General features: G+C 36.8%; 2 protein-coding genes across 13 annotated transcripts in view; one reads left to right on the top strand and one right to left on the bottom strand.

Moving 5' to 3' along the window:
- LOC136251368 (uncharacterized) overlaps positions 1-19,416 on the top strand; it is a 54,223-nt gene extending 34,807 nt beyond the window's left edge. For all 3 annotated transcript variants that reach the window (XM_066043805.1, XM_066043806.1, XM_066043804.1), the window contains exons 9-12: positions 14,814-14,906; positions 14,958-15,071; positions 15,143-15,228; positions 18,931-19,416. In XM_066043805.1, the coding sequence (XP_065899877.1) occupies positions 14,814-14,906; positions 14,958-15,071; positions 15,143-15,228; positions 18,931-19,150 (513 nt within the window). In that variant the 3' untranslated portion in view covers positions 19,151-19,416. The remainder of the gene's footprint in view (positions 1-14,813; positions 14,907-14,957; positions 15,072-15,142; positions 15,229-18,930) is intronic.
- LOC136251369 (uncharacterized) lies at positions 6,295-8,564 on the bottom strand. 10 transcript variants are annotated; one of them, XM_066043808.1, is made up of 9 exons: positions 8,277-8,564; positions 8,016-8,222; positions 7,808-7,967; positions 7,581-7,685; positions 7,262-7,326; positions 7,173-7,201; positions 6,990-7,082; positions 6,507-6,571; positions 6,295-6,447 (listed from the first exon to the last, which is right to left on the bottom strand). In XM_066043808.1, the coding sequence occupies exons 4-9, from the start codon at positions 7,589-7,591 to the stop codon at positions 6,372-6,374; spliced, it is 339 nt and encodes a 112-aa protein (XP_065899880.1). In that variant the 5' UTR covers positions 7,592-7,685; positions 7,808-7,967; positions 8,016-8,222; positions 8,277-8,564; the 3' UTR covers positions 6,295-6,371. The 10 variants fall into 10 exon arrangements, with proteins under 10 accessions (XP_065899880.1, XP_065899879.1, XP_065899883.1 ...); XM_066043807.1 differs by having other exon boundaries at positions 7,872-7,967; positions 8,016-8,563; XM_066043811.1 differs by having other exon boundaries at positions 6,990-7,122; positions 7,262-7,530; positions 8,016-8,561.
- Positions 19,417-20,680: the final 1,264 nt, after the last annotated feature.

The raw sequence follows: 20,680 nt of genomic DNA, 5'->3' as shown, positions 1-20,680 counted from the left end.
ATGTATATTACTGCTCACATGGCACCCAGTGTTGGGGCAATTATTGTTTAAAAATAACTCATTGCATATTACTATCACTTGCAGCAAAAACTATTTAGTTACAGTTACATGTTACCCACAAAATAAAGTAACTATAATAATATTGCATGTTAATGTTAATGTTACTTTGTGTCCACTGCCTTAAGCTGTCACATGTACAACTACCACCTTATCACGTGATTGTTAGACAAGTGTAAATCCTGGCTATAATTGTATTCGAGAGAAAGAAACTGGTCAATAAGCTTCATTCATTCATTTATTCGAGGTAGGCTTTGTTACTTCTTGTGGCTAGGAATTACTCAGTGGATTAGTAATGAGATTATTATAGTAATAAAATTATTTAATATTAGATTTGTTACAGTAACTTCATTACTTAGGTACATAACGCATTGCATTTTAAGTAAAGTAACTTGAGTTATATTACTAGTTTTTATAGCATATTTCGTTATATTACTTACTAGTTACCACAAAAAGTAATAATATTACATAACTCATTAAGTAATGCGTTATCCCCAACACTGATGACAACTTAACTTTTAACCAACCTGCTCCCAGACTTGGAGTCAATTACAGTGCATAGTATTTAATTACAAATACAAATACTAGAAATTTTCCAAATACAATAGCAAATTTGCAAATGTTTAAATGCTAATATAAGTACTTTCCAAAGTATTTAAATACAATTGTAAATACTTTGTTGTTATTAGGTTTTCCAAGTGACCCAACTGCTTGTTTTTCTACACTGTATATGCATGTTACCTTCTAATCTATATGCATAATATCGTTTATTACTGTAAGTACTGTTATTAAATTGTAAGGCAACATGCTACATAACCCTATGTATGTACAGGGGGTGTATGTGTATTGTACGCTATTGATTGTATCTAAACATCAATCTTTTATCTGTTAGCCTGCATCTCTCAGATTGAAATATTTTCTGTGCAATACTGAAAAGTCTTTCAATGGGTGCTTATAAAGCCAGCACACACAAAAATTGGGTTAATAATTTAGTTAACAGAGAATGTTTAATATCCAGAACTTAATTAGATCCTTCTCTTGTGGTAAGCATGGTGACAGTAAATATTCTTTGACCACTGAAGTGGTATAATAGAAGATACCTATCGCATCATTGAAAAGTGTCATTTTCTTGATTGGGGGCTCTGACTTCTGATATTCAAATGACATCGCTTGTGATCATTAAATTTTGATTTTATGATCTTATTTTGGTAAAAATATACTCAAAGTAATTGTAGGTATTTAAATACATTAGGAAAATATTAGTTACAAACCAACAAATACATCCAATTTCTAAACTACAAATACAATTACTCAAAATTTGCGTCAAACACTACAGTAGTACCATTTAAGTAGGGGTTGTTCCCAAAACTATGCTCACCACCCACAATTCCACCTTTAAAAATCATCCTGGAGGCATTTTACACAAATAGGGACCCGCCGATTATGCTGGCATAATTATCAGCATAATAGGTGCATTGAGCATAATGCTAGCATAATAGGAAGAATATTTCAGCCATACTACAAATCCTTGATGGTCAACTACATATCACAGAAAAAGATCGATATACTCTAATAGAACAGTCAATGACTTTAATAGAACAACCAGGCAGCTGATTGTTCTATTAGAGTATATCGATCTTTTCTGTCACATGCAGTTTTGAAGAGCAAGATGTGGTTCAGCCACTTATTATGTGCCCATAACGTGGGAAACGAGGCATAAAATTTGAGCATACTTTGAGCATAATAGATAAAAAATTTGAGCAGTGCAGCATAGCATAATAGGTAAAATTTGTAGCATAATAGGCGGGTCCCTATACACGACAAAAGTCATCATTACAGAATAGTACTAGTCCATATAATATATAAGACAGCATTAAAATAACAAAACTCTTACAGGTGGCCAGATATATAATTTTAAAAATTGCCAAAACTTGAATTTTAGTCTCACTGTCTGACTGACTGCCTAACTGACTGCCTGACCACAGTCGCAAGACTAGAGGCCAAACGAAGCAGCACATGGCCACCATTTTATGCCACAATAACAAACTTAATGTGCCTTTTGGGGTTCCAACGAGTGTAGGCCCTTTGTGCCTTGTCTTTTCTTTTATCTTCAATCAGGCTGCTTGTCTTCTTCACCAATGAAACTATATCGAGGCATTAATTTTCTGTATCAACACTTCCTTTCAGCAGCATATTTAGGCACCACAGAATTATTTCAGAGCTGGATTTCAGAAGTGGTTCAGTCATGCTAGATATCTGCAACTTTGTGATTGAGATCCTGTTTACAGCCATCAAATAAAGATCTAGGTGGACTAATAGCGATAGAGTATTGAGACCACACCTCTTAACAATCTAGCTATTTACTTAACAGTAAACAAGATGACCTTGCCCCTTATTGGTCTAGCTAGCTGCACACCCCTAGGCTGACTTGAGATACTCTAATATCTAATCAAAAACAGCCAAGCTGCAACAAAGGATGCGGCCTCCAAAAAAGCAAGGGTAAAAAAAAGATGTGAAATCAAAGGTGGCAGCCAAGAAATGGCTGTGATGATGGCAAAGATTTTAATAACGACAATTCAGGTGAATTTGTGTTGCCTCTTCCAAGTTTCACTAGGATTTGGCACCAAATTCGCCTGAATTGTTGTTATTAAAATTTTGCCATTAACCTACCATCACAGCCATTTCTTGGCCGCCACCTTTGATTTCACATCTTTGTTACCCTTGCTTTTTTGGAGGCTGCACCTTTTTTTACAGCTTGGCTGTTTTTGATTAGATATCACTTCTTTTTGTATATTCATACCTAAAGCCAGCCTATGGCCAGCTTTCGATATTTATTTTAACTTGTCTTTTTCTTCACCATAGAAAGAAGATTATTATGAAGAAGATTTAAATGATTAATTTTGTTTAGCTACATGTACATTTAGGCAATGGTGTTGATTGATCATAAAGATAAGTCACACAGTTCGCAGCTGAATACTCTACAGGGAAAGGTATATGTAGCTGAAAGTTCTACAAGGAAGTAGCTGTACTCTTTGACTACATGGTGAATGGTTTGTAGTTGAACTCACCACAGGGTGGCTTATTTCTAGCTGAAACACTATATGAAATGTAGATGAATTCTCTCTTGTTTCTAACTGATCTCTCTATAGGGTGATTTGTTTCTTATCTAGCTGACATTTCTACAGGGTGACTTGTTTCAAACTGAGCTCTCTACAAGGTGATAGCCGATCTTTCTACATTTCTAGCCAATCTCTACAGGGTGAATTATTGTGTCTAGCTGATCTTTCTACAGGGTGACTGTTTCTAGCTGATCTCTCTACAGGGTAACTTGTTTCTAGTTACACTCTCTACAGGGTGACTCGAAATGTAGTTGAACTCCCTTCTGAGTGACTTGATCAAGCTGATCTCTCTACAGGGAAATTTGTTTCTAGCTGATCTCTCTACAGGGTGACTTGAAAAATAGTTTAATTCTTTGCAGGTAACAGGGTAACTTGCCTAACTGATCTCTCTACAGGGTGATTTGTTTCTAACTGAATACTGTACAAGGTGATGTATTTCTAGCTGATCTTTCTACTGAGAGAGTTTTCCGTAGCTGGACTCTCCATGGGGTGACTTGAAAAGTAGTTAGGCTCTTACAGGGTGACTTGATCACACTGATCTCTCTACAGGGTGCTTGTTTCCAGCTGATCTCTCTATAGAGTGATTTTTTTCTAGCTGATATTTCTACAGCGTGATTTGATCTGACTTATTTGTAGCTGAACTCACAGAGAACAGCCAATGAAAATGCAATGGTAAACCATGAAATTTCATGTAGTTTTCATGGACATTGCCAATGAAAATTTGACAGTTCATGGACACAGCCTGTGAAAAGTTGACAATTAATGGCCACTGCAAACATGAAATAATTTGTCAGTGCTACGAAATTTCCATGAAATCTCCACTTTTCATGAATTCATGTCCATGAAAGTCACTTTATGGAAATTATTTTCCTATTTATAGATGATCATAGGTGTTTCATGGCACTGTTCTCTGGTAGTGCTACACGGTGACTTCATTCTATCTGATCTATGTACAGGATGACTGGTTTCTAGCTAATCTTTCAACGGAGTCATTTGTTTCAAACTGATCTTTTTATAGGGTGATTTGTTCCTTGCTGATCTCTCTACAGGGTGAATTGTTTCTAACTGATCCTTCTACAGGGTGATTTGTTTCAAGCTGATATTTCTACAAGGTAATTGAAATGTAGCTAATCTCGCTACAGGTTGACTTGTTTCTAGCTGATATTTCTACAGTTGAGCTGATTTCTGTACAGGGTGACTTCTTACTGGCTGAACTCTCTACAGGGTGACTTGTTTCTACCAGATCTCTCTAAAGGGTGATTTGTGTTGAGCTGATCTCTCTACAGGTTGATTTCTTTCTAGCTAATCTTTACAGGGTGAATTGTTTCTAGTTGATTTCTCTACAGTGTCCAGCTGAACTCTCTACAGGGTGACTTGTCCTGGCTGATCTCTCTATAGGAATTTGTTTCTAGTTGATCTCTACAGGGTGAATTGTTTCTAGCTGATTTCTCTACAAGGTTACTTGTTACTTGCTGAACTCTATACAGGTGATTTGTTTCTGGCTAATCTCTCTACAGGGTGATTTGTTTCGAGCTGATTTCTCTTCAAAGTGATCATGATTTGTGTGATTTATTTCCAGCTGATCTCTCTTCATGGTGACTTACTTATATATAACTGCATGAACTCTTAATACATAGTGGACTTGTTTCTGGGAACAAATCACTCTGTAGAGAGATCAACTAAAAACGAGTCATCTTGCAGAGAGTTCAGTTACGTTTCAAGTCAGCCTATAGAAAGTTTAGTAGAAACAAGCTGCCCTGTAGAGAGATTAATTAGCTGATTTCTCTAGTGAGAGATTTGCTTCTAGCTGATCTCTCTACTGACAGTCTGTGTGGCTTGTTTCTAGCTGATCTTTGTACAGGGTGATTTGATCTCTGTTTGATTTTAGATGATCTTTTCCACAGGGTGACTTGTTTTTAACTCTACAAGGTGATTTGTTTTCAGCTGGTCTCTCTACAGGATGCCTTGTTTCTAGCTGATTTATGTACAAGGTGATTTGCAGTGTTGGGAGTAACGCGTTACGTAATATTATTACTTTTGTGATAACTAAGTAATATAACAAAATATGCTATAAAAACAGGTAATATAACTCAAGTTACTTTACTTACAAATGTAACGTGTTACCTAAGTAATATAGTTACTGTGACGAATCTAATATTGCATAATATCAAGACTCACGGTAGTGAGTCGCGCGGCCAAGAAACTACAAAGTGCACGCCCAATTAAAAGACGCGGGGCCACTACTGTGAGTTATTTACGTGTAGGGCCGGTTTCGCAATATTAGTCCTAGATTATGCAATATCTCTCAATAGATTTGTATTGCGTTACGTGATAAAAAAATCTTTAGGAGTCGTCATCATCATAGTTTTCTTGCGACCTCGCTAAAATAAAAAAGTAACCATCGCAAAATAAAAAAATAGGCGTATTTCACTTTATTTCTCTACCTTATGTTACAACTACTGTCACGTTATACCAGTCAACATAGCCGTGTTTGTATAGTCCATCTAGCACTGACATTATCCAATCCTGGTTTGCCTATACGCGTATTTTCTGCAATCAAACCTCTATTCCCTACAATAACTTTTAAAGACATGACGTGGACACAAACTCTAATGCCTGATAAACAAGTTGTGACAGCGTGCTGAACCGTAAGTTCCCTAGGGATGGCGTTTTAAGCAGAAATCTTTTAAATTCGATTTAGTGCCACACCCCATGCGAGCGTTTATAAATCGCCAGTTGTCTTATGGTGTGAAGAACAAAATCACTAGCGAAGGTACTTTAAGCATACTCTTCAATTCTCTATTTACATGTAATTTTTAATAGATTAACCACAAAGGCCGGTAAGGTGAATCAGGAGTTCATAAGCCCTACTACGAGCTTATGAACTCCTGGGTGAATACAAAAGATAACAAGGCTTTAGGGGTTACCACCTCTATGTAGTGTGTACCATGTAGTTTGTGTTGTGGCTTTCATTAAGTATTATGCACACACAAATGGTGCAACAAAATTTTGTAATGGATTGCTCGGATGTGGTTCGTGGTGTTGTGGCTCGAATGTGGTTCATGGTTTGCCAGTGACCATGTATGAGTTGGGGTTGTTCCACACAACTTACACAATATTCAAATTTCATGATGGCCATGAAAATTATTTGCCATATGGTAAACATGCAACAATGTGTAACAACGTTAAACAACATCACATCAAGACTTGACTAAAAATAGTTCCAACAATAGTGATGATTTCTTGTATGTCAGCATGACGATACTGAGACCTGTAAAAGAATAAGCAGGTACTGAAGTTAACCTTAAATTAAACACTCATGCAACTGACCTGGAACATTGGTCGTAACACCAAAAACACTTGTTTCGATATCTGATGACACAATCCAGCAGGCACTGAATTAAAAGAGAATGTACAAAAAATCAATATGCCGGGCTGTATTAATAATAGCATGTACAATCAAAATGAACAAAAATTATATCCCAGGCTAAGTGAATGAATAACATAACTGTTGGGTAAGCATGTCAAACCTGAACATTAGGACATTAGTCAAACAAAAGTACGCTATCACAACTTGGTCATAATACAATGTTTGTACCACTGGACTTAACACTGGTTGCCCAAAAATTGTGCCATTCTGGGACAACAGCATAATTATGAAACAAATAGTTACTACAACACAGAAGGCTTACTGTTGCACTGTCTACACTGATATACCATAATTTAAAAACATAACAGGTGGGCATTAAATACAATACACTTAACACCTGGGTACTAGGAAAAAATCACTAACATCACAACATGTAAACTGACTTGGAAATTAACACCCTTGATGCCACTACAGTCTACACTGGATATTTGTTTGAACCCATCAACACTATGCCCGATACATCTGAGTAGACTGACTTGCAAATTCACATCACTAGTATGCAGTGATAATTGATAACTACAAAAACAACAATTGCAATAATACAATTCTTCTGTACGTCAACTGACCTGAAATTCATGACACTCGATACCGAGACCTGTAAAAGAATAAGCAGGCACTGAAGTCAACCTTAAATTAAACACACATGCAAACTGACCTGGAACATCGGTATCAACACCAAAGACACCTGTTTCGATATCTGACGAAACAATCCAGCAGGCACTGAATTAAAAAGAGAATGTGCAAAAAATCAATATGCCAGGCTGTACCAATAAAGGATGGATAATCAAAATGAACTAAAAAATATATATCCCATATGCAGGTTAAATGAGTAACATAACTGTTGGGTAAGCATGTAAACCAGAACATTAAGTCATTAGTCAAACAAAAGTACGCTATCACAAACTGGTCAGTGATAATTGATAACTACAAAAAGAACAATTGCAATAATACAATTCCTCTGAACGGTAACTGACCTGAAATTCATGACACCTGTATCTTTGTTCTTGCGTGGTCTCAACTTACATATGTACCATGATCACATTCAACTGCTAGTGGATAAACCAGTATGACCAGATGGCCTGCAAAAACCAACAAGCAGGTGTTAAATACAATATACCTAAAGCCTGGAATATGAAAAATATCATAGAAGCATTATTCCACACTGATATAGTAATAGATTATAGGATGTTGTGGAACTTGCCTAAACGTGTAAACTTGAACATGAGGACAACTGCATAATCTGGACACTTGGAATTGTCCAATACCTGATGAACAAGTTGGTACTAATGACATTCACTTCAACATTTTATCCCAGCTGGGTGAATCTCTTGTAACTGAGTAAAAAAGTGTTTATTTTCCACCTGCAACCAAAGTTCTACATTTCTGTGGTTGAGTGCACATAAACTGACCTGGAAAATCAGTATGCCATAGGGGTATGGAAATGGTTCCTTTCCTTCTGTTGTGACATTACTTACAGCTGACTGGTAAATAATCATCGATGTCCCTGTGGACCCCAACAATGAGTATATCAATAACTTCACAAGTTGGAATGAATTTCCTTTCAACATGTGGTGGAATGAATTTCCTTTCAACATCTGGTGGACAGGTCAAAAACCCTATCGCACAAACACGGTGAATCAGTGTGTGGCGATATGACACGTTGCACAAACTTCACTCCTCGTTTCGTTAGCATTCAAGACCGGCATATGTCATAGAGTACCTCAGTATTCTTGACTCTTACTTCTTCAAGCGTTGCTCTAGCGATGTAGTTTCTCACGAGGGGCTCGAGTTTCTCATTAAAGTCGAGCCAATTAAAGTACGCCTCACCATCCAGTTACATTCTTAAACCATTCAATTTAAAACCACGTATCATGAGTGTCCGCTTAAGGTAATTAGGGACTTTCCACGAGATTTCCCCTAAATAGATCACGTGTTAGTTGTCAATCCGGTGGATTCTGGTGGTATACATGGTTCAACAATGCGGTAAATGTACTTTAATATAGTATAAGCTGTCAATAATTGCCCCCAGCGTTTGTGCACTGCTAAACTAAGTTATTTTTGTGTGATAAGCATGCTTGAGGAAGGGTCTGGGGGACGAGACTAATGTTTTTACAGCAGTTGATGATGGCCAGGCAAAGAACTGCGAGAAGAACTACTGTGATAGTGTGATGGTAGGGAAAAATTCCACCCCTATAGCTCTACCTATAGCTAGGGGCATTAACTAGCATTATCTACAACTACTGTATTATGTTGCTGATATGTACATCCGGGCCAAGAATAAAGATGAGAGTGGTAGTAAGGCTCAATCCTATTATTCTGCTGAACAGGCAAGGGAGTCTGGGACTCTGGGGACATGCTCCCTCAGGAAAGTATAAGTACTACAACTTTTTTGTTTTCATTGCTTCAAGTATAAAAATTTCAGTCGAAAGGTGATGATCAAGGCTCTGGTCTTATGCACTGGTTGGAGTGGTTGTATCGATACTGCACTGTGACATCCTTGAGGGATTAGTGCTGGCATTGTCCATGGCAATACTATTCCATCTCCCCGAGTCTTGATGATCGAGTCCTCCATTCCTTTCTCTGCTGCTCCAATCCTGAAGTTGTGACCACAGTCAAAAGGTGACGATCGAGGCTCTGGTCTTGCATCTATACTGTACTGCAACACCCTTGAGGGGTTAGTACTGGCATTGTCCATCGCAATACTGTTCCATCTCCCATATACAAGTCTTGATGGTTGAGTCCTCTATTCCTTTCTCTGCTGCTCTAATCCTGAAGTTGTGACCAAAATATTAAAAAATGGTTATCACATGATAAATGATTATGATGATAACAATTACAAATGTATTTATAGCTGTGTAGTAACTGTGAACTAGTTAGGCACTTGCAAGTTTAATTAGGTGTCTGAAGCATTTAACATGCACAGATATGAGATATATTCGTCACATGCAGGCAGTAAAGATAGATTTACTCTAATAGAACAGTCATACTACACCGTAAATTCATACTTCCGAATTTACGGTGTTATGAAACAATCATTATTATGTTTGGATTTTACTGACTCTCCAAGATAATATTCTGCATTAATGTTAATTGCTCATTTCCAAAAAATTACCTTTTAAACCAAATGTAGAGTCTATCACTGACAAAAATGAGTGATATCCACCCCAAAAACACCTTCGCTGTAAAAAAGGCGTGCCCAAGAAACTACAAGTACCTGGAACCCAATGTAAAAAAACAAAAAGAAAAAACAGCTCAGCTGAAGTGAAAAGTAACTGGTAACTTAAAGAGCTGATATCTGAAGCGGCCAAGAATACAATTACTAAAGTTTAATCCATGCAAGAACACCTTGGCTATAAAACAGGTGTGTACATGAAAGTAATGAAATGGCTGATATCTGAAGCGGCCAAGAATGAATGGTCATATACAACTAATTCAAAAATTTAACACTGAACCTTTATAATTCAGCTGTGTTCTATATTCACTCTTGTTGCATCGTAAAGTAATTTCTTTTAACTCTAATTGGCTGGTAATTTGGCCGCCTTTTGTAATAGTCAGTATAATAGAGCAAAAAAGGCGGCCAAATTACCAGCCAATTAGAGTTAAAAGAAATTACTTTATGATGCAGCAAGAGTGAATATAGAACACAGCTGAATTATAAAGGTTCAGTGTTAAATTTTTGAATTAGTTGTATATGACCATTCATTCTTGGCCGCTTCAGATATCAGCCATTTCAGTTGCCAGTTACTTTCATGTACACACCTGTTTTATAGCCAAGGTGTTCTTGCATGGATTAAACTTTAGTAATTGTATTCTTGGCCGCTTCAGATATCAGCTCTTTAAGTTACCAGTTACTTTTCACTTCAGCTGAGCTGTTTTTTCTTTTTGTTTTTTTACATTGGGTTCCAGGTACTTGTAGTTTCTTGGGCACGCCTTTTTTACAGCGAAGGTGTTTTTGGGGTGGATTATTACACAAGTAACAAAGTTACTAATCTTGTTAGTAACCCATTGAGTAATGCCTAGCCACAACGAAGTAATGAAGCCTACTGAATGAAGCTTATTCACCAGCTTCTTACTTTAACCAATATTTGCACATTGTCCAACAACGCAATCATGTCACGTGATAAGGTGGTAGTTTCACACGTGACAGCTTAAGGCTGTGGACACAAAGTATTATAATATGTAATATTATTATAGTTACTTTATTTTATGGGTAATATGTAACTGTAACTATATGGTTCAGTTGCAAGTAATATGTAATACGTAACTAGTTACTTTTAAAAGTAACTTTCCCAACATTGATGATTTGTTTCCAGTTGGTCTCTCTACAGGATGATTATGTAGCTGATCTTTCTACAGGGTGATTTGTTCTAGCTGATCTCTCTATAAGGTAACTTGTAGCCAGCTGAACTCTCAACAGGGTGACTTGAAATATAGTCGAACTCTCTTTAGGGTGACTGGTTTCTAGCTGAGTACTCTACTGGGTGATTTGAAATGTGGTTTAACACTTTGCAAGGTGAATTGTTGACTTATTTCTAGCTGATCTCTCTACAGGGTGACCTTTTCTTAGTTAATCTCCATACACAGTGGCTTATAACAGTGTTAAATTCTCTACAATACATAGATGAATGCTTTAAGAAGTAATTATTTGATTCTTAGCTGACTGCTCTATTAGGGTGACTACTCTATTAGAGTATCTTGATCGCACACTTGTTACACCTAGTTGACTTTCATATTATTATTATTATTTGTTTTTACTGTGTAGAAATCACAAATGATTATAACGCACAGACATAATTACTTAAGTTGTTACAAAAATTATCCAGGGAAGGGGAATTAACTATATAGGGGGGAGGTAGTGTAACTCAGTAGTTTTTCATCTGATTCCTTGAAAACCACTGAAAGATCATTCTAAAATAATCCTACCTCTCTACCTATTTTCAGCTGATTCCATTAGGCCAGGCCAAGTTGATTCACAGTTTATCGTCACCGCCCGCATGGGTTTTTAGGAATAGAGCGATAATTTCATAATTCATTGTTTCTCATGTGATAATCATTGTTTACACTCTTGAAATGATTTCTGTATATTGAAACATGGTGTGTGCAACAAATGTAACGATTATCCCCGGCCTGGATTTGTTAGAACCTTCAGCAAATGGATTTCTAAAGAGAGAATGCATAAACGATTAAGTACAACTAGTGATGTAATCAAATAAGCTATGTAGCTAGCTACTGTGTGTGGCTACTTTTAAATGTTTTTCCACATAAAAAAAATTATAAAATATGAAAAATGACCTCCCGCCTGCACGACTTTTTCAAATATACCTGACGATAAACTGTTAATCAACTTGGCCTGGCCTTAACTATTTGCCTGGAAAGCGTGATAAGTAATACTAAAAACTCGATCATGCGATTTTTACACATGGTTGGCGTTTTTATTATAACTCTATGATTGTTAGTGTGATTTCTTTCAAACCACAAAACGTTTGCACTACAATAGTTACTCCATCTACAGACCAATTTACAAGTTATTCTGTTATGCGGTTTACCCTGGTGGTGTGACAACAAATCACCTTTGGATTTTTGAAAAATTGCGCATAACTCCCTTGTTCTTTGTCTAATCTCTACCAAAATTGGACTGCAATGTACAGTATTACGCTCTTACTGCCCTCCAAATTTTAAGTAAATCAACCAAAGCACTCGCGGTTTATTATGATTTTTCTATTAAAAGCGTGCGAGATGAAGAAAAAGAAGAATAAAAAGACTAAGAAGAAAAATACGAAGAAAATAAGACAAACTTTGAAGGCACGTATCTCAGTGATGGATGGGAAGATTCACCTCAACTTTGGAATAGGAAGTACCCTACCCCGAGGGAGTTTCCACAGCAAAAATAGTTAATTTCTGTCCAGCCATTATTGTGTTATGGATGCGTGAAAGCGGCATTTTCTTGGTTCCTGTAAAATACACACTTGTCTGTCAAGCGCCTGCACTGGCTGTACTTGGCTGCACGACACACTATTGTGTGTCTTGATGACAGTCACTCTGATACAACAGTCATGTGTGATATTCTAATAGAACAGTCATTAGCTAGCTGTGCTACAGCAAAAAAAACTAAACAAACTAGTATTTAAAAAAAAAATTAAAATGAAGTAGGGATCTATGCAATAAAAGGTAGTGAAACAAGAAATGAATAATGGTATTACAGCATAGCTCGGTGGGAAAGTCCCTACTTTGGCACATTAGCTATAACAATTATTTTGTTCATTGTCAAATTAGAAACTTTCCCACCAAACTATGCTGTAATACCATTATTCATCTCTTGTATCACTACTTTTTATTGCACAGATCCCTACTTCATTCTTAAATCAACATTTAAAAAAATACTAGTTTAAATACAAATACCTAATATGTATTTGACCCCAAGTCTGCCTGCTCCACAGCAGCACTTATTCAGGTTTTTAACCATGTAGGAGTTGGCTTGTGTCAATGACAAGGGTGCTGTAGACATTTTAATGCCGATGAATCTGCTATAGTTCTGACAATTTTGGGAAGATTGTGCTTGGTATGACTAACTGCTTATTGGATCTTTGTTTTGTGTACAGTGAGTTATCTGGAGATCATTATCCAAGTAAAGATACAAGCTTAATTCACGTGCCTCTTGCAGTCCAGTTTGTCTGTTGATGGGTAACCTTTGCAGTGCTACATGTTTTAGTGGATAGTAATTAAAAGGATCTTGGAATTGCATCTAACTAAGATGCAGTGCAAAATTATTACTAAGGAGATATACTGGGGATGCTGGTTTGAGACTAGACGACACAGTCTGGACTGAGTAGATGTATTATTACGTATAATAGATAGCATAAAAGAAGTAAAGTCATTTACAGTCTTCCCAGTATATTAGTGTTGTACCGATTCCCATTTTTAGGGAAAACCGCGATATCCGATAGTTAACCGACACCCGATTGTAGGTCTCTACAGGTTGTACTTGTGCATACTCCCCTAAAAGTAGAGCTAGTGAAGCCAACGTTGTGAGATTGCTTACTTCAACTCAAAATTGCTAGTCAGACAAGTAGGCTAGGGCCTGAACCATCACTGTTTTATCTTTGTGGTTACCACAAAACATAAACAAATTACCTAAGTACATACCAGAGCCTTTGATACCACCCTCCAGTGGTACTGCAGCTGCTGAAGTTGAATAGACTAATAATCTGCTGGCCACAGCCCATTACAACTGATTTTCGAATATGGTAAAATCAGTTTCTACTGATTACTGATCTGATTATCAGTACAACTCTACAGCATAGGGTAGGTAAAAACAGTGGACCCGGGGACCCATGGGAATCCAACTATTCTTGGAATTTTATACACTTCACGATATTCTATGCTTGTACTAGGTACCTCTGCAAGTAGTCTTGCATGGCCAATCCACTTTTTCCCCATCATGGTTTCTTGCACAATGTTTACACCAATTAGAAATCCTAAGTGCCTCTGAAAAAGTGTATGAAGCTGACTATTTATAGGTCATAGCGCTGCACAATGAGCATACTAGTCTATTATGCCACCTAACTACTAGAAGCGTTGTGCAAAGTGTGTGAAGTCTGGTTGTCAAGCTGTTGGAACTTACTTAATTCGGCTTAGCTAGTAATCGCTATTTTCTTGGAATATTTTTTTGCACAATATGTCTAAACTTTAGTAGCTAGGCGACATATTAGACTAATATGCTCATTGTGCAGCAGGCAAATGGTCTGTAAATGCAGTCAAATTCAGACACTTTTTCAGAAGCGTCTATAATTTCTAATTGGTGTAAACATTGTGCGAGACACTGTGGCAGATGGGGAAAAGTGGATTGGCCATGCAAGACTACTTGCAGAGGTACCTAGTACAATTGGGAAATGTATAAAATTCCAAAAAGAGTTGGATTCCCGCAGGTCCCCTGGTCCCGGGTCCTTGGCCCCAGGTACTGTTTTTACCTACCCTACAGTATATAGGAGTACGCTCCCCAGAATGCTCCTGTGTCCTTTTATATATATCACAATAACTTTTGTAAATTAAAGTGACTATGGGTAACCCTATTGTATACATTTTTAGTTCAGAGTCATGGATATGCATCACAAGAGTACAATAAATAGTGTTAGGCTATATATATTCCTTCATTCGTATCCATGTCTTGTTATGAAACATATAAGTGAACATTTGTAATTTGTTTACAGATTGCTGATTTTGGGATGGCAAGAGACATAGAGGATGACACCTACTATCTCACTTCAGGAGGGAAAATAGCAATAAATTGGACAGCTCCTGAGGTTTATTGCCATCATAAATTATGTTACCATTTTAAACAAAAATACTCTTAGGCAATCCTTTACAAGAAGTACTCAACACAAAGTGATGTGTGGAGTTTTGGATGTGTAATATATGAGATATGGAGTTTGGGTCACAAGCCATTTGAAAAGCTTAATGGCAGAGAGGTAAACTATAAATACATCTAAAAAGTGCTGTGAATGGTATGAAGAATTCCTGTATTATGAACTCTCTACAGTATGTAGAAAAAATCACTACTGGATACAGACTTCCACCACCTCCTGGTTGTCCCAGAGCTATATATGAACTGATGATGCAGTGTTGGTAAGACAATCACATTAGTTGTTATAAGTCCCAGGTCCAGTTATGGATTTTTTTTCTCCTTTCAAGCACACTTTATGTGACAAGCTGTAGGACCAGGTGTTCTACAGACCTTCAGTACCTGTGCTGTAAAGCATTAATAAATAAATTAAAAAGTGTTATAATGGCATAGTAATTAATTATCATTGTCAGCATAAGTTAGGGAGGCTGTAGTCTCACATTCCAATGGCTTTTATGCTATAGTTATGCTATGCTGCAGTGCTAAAAAATTCAGTCCATTTTGCTCATAATTATGCTCAAAATTTATGCCTTATATCCCATGTTATCCCTTTCTAAAACTTGCATTTTAAAAATATTTAATTACTAATTTGGCTGCTTAGTGTGTTACATACATGATATACTCTACTATAATCATGTCAAATGGCTACCTGCCTGCTCTATTAGAGTTACTGACTATTGTTTTAGAATAGAGTGATATTTTACATTGAGCCAATGTATTACACAGGAATGCAAGGTTTTATAGTTCCGTTATTCTGCCTATTATGCTAGCCTTTATTCAGGTCCCTAGTTGGATAGTGCAATAGGCACTAGCCTATAATGCTGGCATAATTTTGAGAAATAGCTAGGTACTTTAAAGCATAAAATCCAAAAGGGAACTCTGGAAATCGCTTTGGGTATTCCCTTGTATGATATATGTGCACAGGAGCACATCGAATTCTATGGACAAGGGAGTCCATACACTACTAGCATTACAGTTAAAATTCAAACATGGCATCTTGCGCTAGCGATGTATATCATCAGTTACATCATTCTTACACACAACGGGGATACACAGAATGGGCTGTTACTCCATTGTTTTGTGTGAAGCTGCTTTGATAGGAAGGTCGCCAAGTCAAAGGAATAGCTTGCAATAGTCAACCGGAGCAATTTCCTGCCACTAGCAAAAGTAGAAAAGGCTGTCTTGCCATGCCTGTGCTACCATTTGTCCATCATGACAGTCAACTTTAGCTTTGCTTTGTCATGCTGGTAATGTGACACACTTGAAAATGCACCTACATGTAACGTCGTAATAAAAGTTACATTTTATAGTATGTACATGCAGCGGTGTTTGAATTTTGTTGTTTACTGAGTTACATGCTCCCTTGTCCATAGGAACCGATCAGCTCCTGATGTGCAACACAGTCTTATTGCTGAAATGTTCAAATTTTTATCTTAGATTGCATCTTTTTGGACTGTCAAATGACTAATTTGCTCATAATACTTCATGTGGCTCAAGAAGGTGGCACACCACTATATAGACAGGAAGAAAAAATGCAACTTTTACACATATGTATATAGCTCCATGATTCCTTAGCTGATTGAAACCAATATTTTGCTGAAAACCTGCCTGCCTGCCTGCCTGCCAGGTGGGGTAGTTCACATATCAAATCTGAAGGTAATTGGGCTAGCCATTTCCGAGATACAAGTGGCTAATGTTTCAGTCTTTTTCCTCTACTTCTTTTCATACACTGCAAAATCCACCATAAAACACAAATGCATATATGCACTGCTGAAGGTAGAAGGCATTTCCACAGTTAATATGTCTATACCAAAACAGGATTCCTGTGAAAAGGGGGTGCTACCCTCCAAAAAGACCAGGATGAAAAAAGTAGTGAAATCAAAGGTGGTGGCCAACAAATGGCTACAATGATGCTAATGCCAATCATTTTTAATTATCACACTGTGATCATTAAACATTAAACATGATTGGAATTAGCATCATTGTAAAAGAGGGTGCAGTCTTCTAAAAAGGTCAGGGACCTCCAAAAATACCAGGGTGGAAATCAAAGGTGGCAGCCACAAAATGGCTACAACTTGGCTGTTGTGTTATAGATATTACTTCTTTTTTGATTAGGGTTAAAAAAATTTGGATCGCTTCTGCATTTTTTACTAATTAGCAGTCATTTATTATTATTATTATTATTAACACTTTACAGTGACCAGCACTGAAGGTCTACAGCAACATGTGCTGCAGCCTTAGGATTACCTAACCTAATTTCAAGGACTTAGACTAACTGATTTAGACTTATAGCTGGAAAGGTGTAACAGAAAAGGGGCCAAAGTAAGGAAAAAAATCCCTCCAACCCCAGGATTCAAACTGCAGGTCATCCAATGTCTAGTCGGGGCCACACTCAGTCTTCCTCAAGGAGGGATGGATTTTTTTCCTTATGGAAAGCTTGGAGTGGACATGGCAGGAAATGATAAATACAGGGTGGTTGGGGTACTGAGAATTGCTTTAATAATCCCATGCCTTTAAGTGTGCCAAATTTCAGAGTACCAAGTTTGAGCATTATAGTTTATTCTGTAAATGCTATTCTACTAGGGACCTGTGAGAAGGCTTAAGGCCTGTGAATACAGGGAGTGCCTCAAGCTTTGCTGAGATACAAGCCCTCAAAATCCATGCAAAATCTTATTTTCTGCCTTTTCTCCTTTTTTCATATAATTACAAAATAATTGTCAATGTGTCATAATGAAATTTGATTACCTGAAATTCAGCACAGCTAAAAGACAAAATCTATGTATTGAATATGATAAATGGAGTTGTTCACATCAAAAAACCAATTATGACCTAATATGGGAAACCATTGATGTACCCACAGCAATAGATTGTGAGATGTGCACTAATAGTGCAGAGTTAGCCTGTAGAAAGTTCAGCTACATATATGATGTCTACAAACAAGATTCCTGTAGAAGGTACAGCTACAAACAAGATTCCTGTAGAAGGTACAGCTACAAACAAGTCACCCTGCATAGGCATGAGGCTATTATGCTCCAAAAATTGAGCTTTATGCTTTTGAGCAGTGCTCAAAAAACCACCTATTATGCTTTTGAGAATTGCCTATTATTCCCAAAATTATGGCTAATAATGCCAGTTTATTGCTGTATCAGACCATTTTTATTGATGTTTAAGCTTAAATAATCTTGAATTCTTTAGCTGGTTGCTGTATTAGAGTATTTCATGTCAACGTGACTGCTTTATTAGAGTAAATAATATTCGGTGACTGTCCTATTGGAGTTTCTGACTGCTGTATTAGAGTATCTCGATCTTTTAAACAGAATTGTGCAGTCTGCAGATTTTCCTACTGTTAAAGCTTTATAATCAGGTGCACCAGTCACAATATAACACTGCAAAAAAGTAAGCAAACAAGTGCTAGGATTTAAGGATCATGGAAACAAAAAGTAGTGAAACATCAAACACCTGCAGACATAGGTGATGGAAATGAAGGATACCCCCCATGGACAATGCTTGCAAGTAAATATCAAGATGCTCTAATAGAGCAGTCACTTTTACATTTCTGTAAGTAGCTAAATAATCTAAATATGAAACATTTCCTGAGGGCAACTCCCATGAATAACATCTATATTTGTTGTATGCATCAAACTCCACTTGTAAACTTCATTGCTCCATTGTCAATGTTGCTCCCCTCAGTCTTCGACCTGCTGCCTTAGGCAGCCTCCCTTGTTTCACAACTTTTTTCTTTGATCTCTAATCAATTTTAAAATGTCCAATTTTCCTTGTGCTTGTGTATTAAGTATATTAAATTTAAAGTGATAAACTAAAAATCTATACAGCAATGTAAACAAGATAAGTGAATAATAGTTGCAGTGAACAATAGTGGAAGTATAATATAATTATACTCTCTTAAATCATTATACATGGTGTAGGCATCCTGAACCAAAGAGCCGTCCACCTCCTGGTACAATAACAAGGACATTGCAGAAATCTGACAGGACTCTGCTACCTAACTCCAAAGCAACCACAACTGGTGATGACAAATATGATAAACAGTCATTGACATTGGGAGCTCCACTTGCTGCTGGTAATAAACTATACCTTGATTTTCAGGAGAGATATATGAAAAAGGATTCTGCTAAAATATCATAATGATTAATTTTATGACAACTATCATTTTTAGTATAGCTATAACAGCGTGTGTATTGATCATAGTATCTAACAGATTATGTACTTTTTGACAAAGAACATTTTGTGGCCAAAAAGCTAGTAAATGAAATATAAAACGGTACCAGATATTTGTATATGCATGTGTGTAGATTTTAAAATCTTTACAGTCTGCTTCTGTTTGACTCAAAATCCTCATAATCTAACTGTTATTCAAAAATCTTTAATGGTCCACCACTTGAAATCTAGTCATACTGTAGGTACAGTACTTCTTTCATTTACATGCAGTCCACTAATAAGATTAAAATTCATTAATGTGATGGTTTTTTTACATCCATATCTGATCAGCAATTAAGCATTTTATTTTTTTTCTTGTTTTATTGAGTGGCCTGCAGTTCAAATCCTGGGGTTGGATGGATTTTGTTCCTTTCTTTGGCCCATATTCAGTTTTGCCTTATTAGCAATGTTAAGTACTGTCAAAGTTTAGAGAAGTCCTGTATATTTGGTTAGGTAACTCAAAGACTGCAGCAGCACAAGTCACTGTAAACCTTCAGTCCTGGATACTGTAATGCCATAATAATAATAATGAACTCACATTTCATTGGGTGCATACTAGTTAACTTTCAGATACGTATCAATCTTTTTCAAAATATTTCAGTCCATTATCTAATTAAAATTGTCTTCCAGATTCAATATCATGTTAGCTTGATCATGAGCTGTTTCTCAAAACATTCCTGGTGGAACATCAAGACTGTCAAGAGGGGGGAAGGGGCAATTGTCCTGAGGCCCCTGGTTGTGGGGACCCCCAATACTTGAAAGATACAACCTTATAATAATTCAACTTTTAGTTATAGCATCAACTCTAAGTTACAACCCTAGACCCTCCTGAAGTTCTATATATAAGTTATTCTACTACCATATGCTACAGCATCTATGTTGTGTGCTATTTCAGCTCTAGAATCACCACCTCTATGGTGAATTGTCACTGACTATATTTGCATAGACTGACATGTCTTTAATCGTAGGCTTTGTGTTTGTAAATGATTAATGTCCAACTTGGTGCACCCTCTGAGCAGTCTGATGGACAATGAAAATCAACCAAAAATACATCCTGAATATATCTTGATTATATAGTAGATTTCCTCGGGGAATTCCCACTTGCATGAGCATACTATGGATACTCTAGTAATCTGTACAAAGATATAAACAAATTAGATCGGGGGGCTAGCTGAAGCATGCTATATCCACACATGCAAAACACAGCTGAAAACTCTTCTGCCTGTTGTAGGACTTATAGTTATACTACTATACAATTCAAATGCAAATCTATGGAGCACAAAATACAGTACATCAAACCACTAATTCATTTATGGTATTATACCAAGGCTGTGCAGCAAATACCCATCTAAGCCATCTTCATCCTCGTTCTGTACCTTCTGCAACTTTCAAATCACTATTACACTGTTAAAAATAGGGTGTAATCCAATCACCTTTAGAGGAGTTCTAACTGCTGTT

Source organism: Dysidea avara, chromosome 3, assembly GCF_963678975.1.
Source record: "Dysidea avara chromosome 3, odDysAvar1.4, whole genome shotgun sequence".
In the NCBI taxonomy this organism is placed as follows: domain Eukaryota; kingdom Metazoa; phylum Porifera; class Demospongiae; order Dictyoceratida; family Dysideidae; genus Dysidea; species Dysidea avara.
The sequence above is the reverse complement of the archived record's forward strand: the minus strand, read 5'-3'. Positions and strand labels throughout refer to the sequence as shown.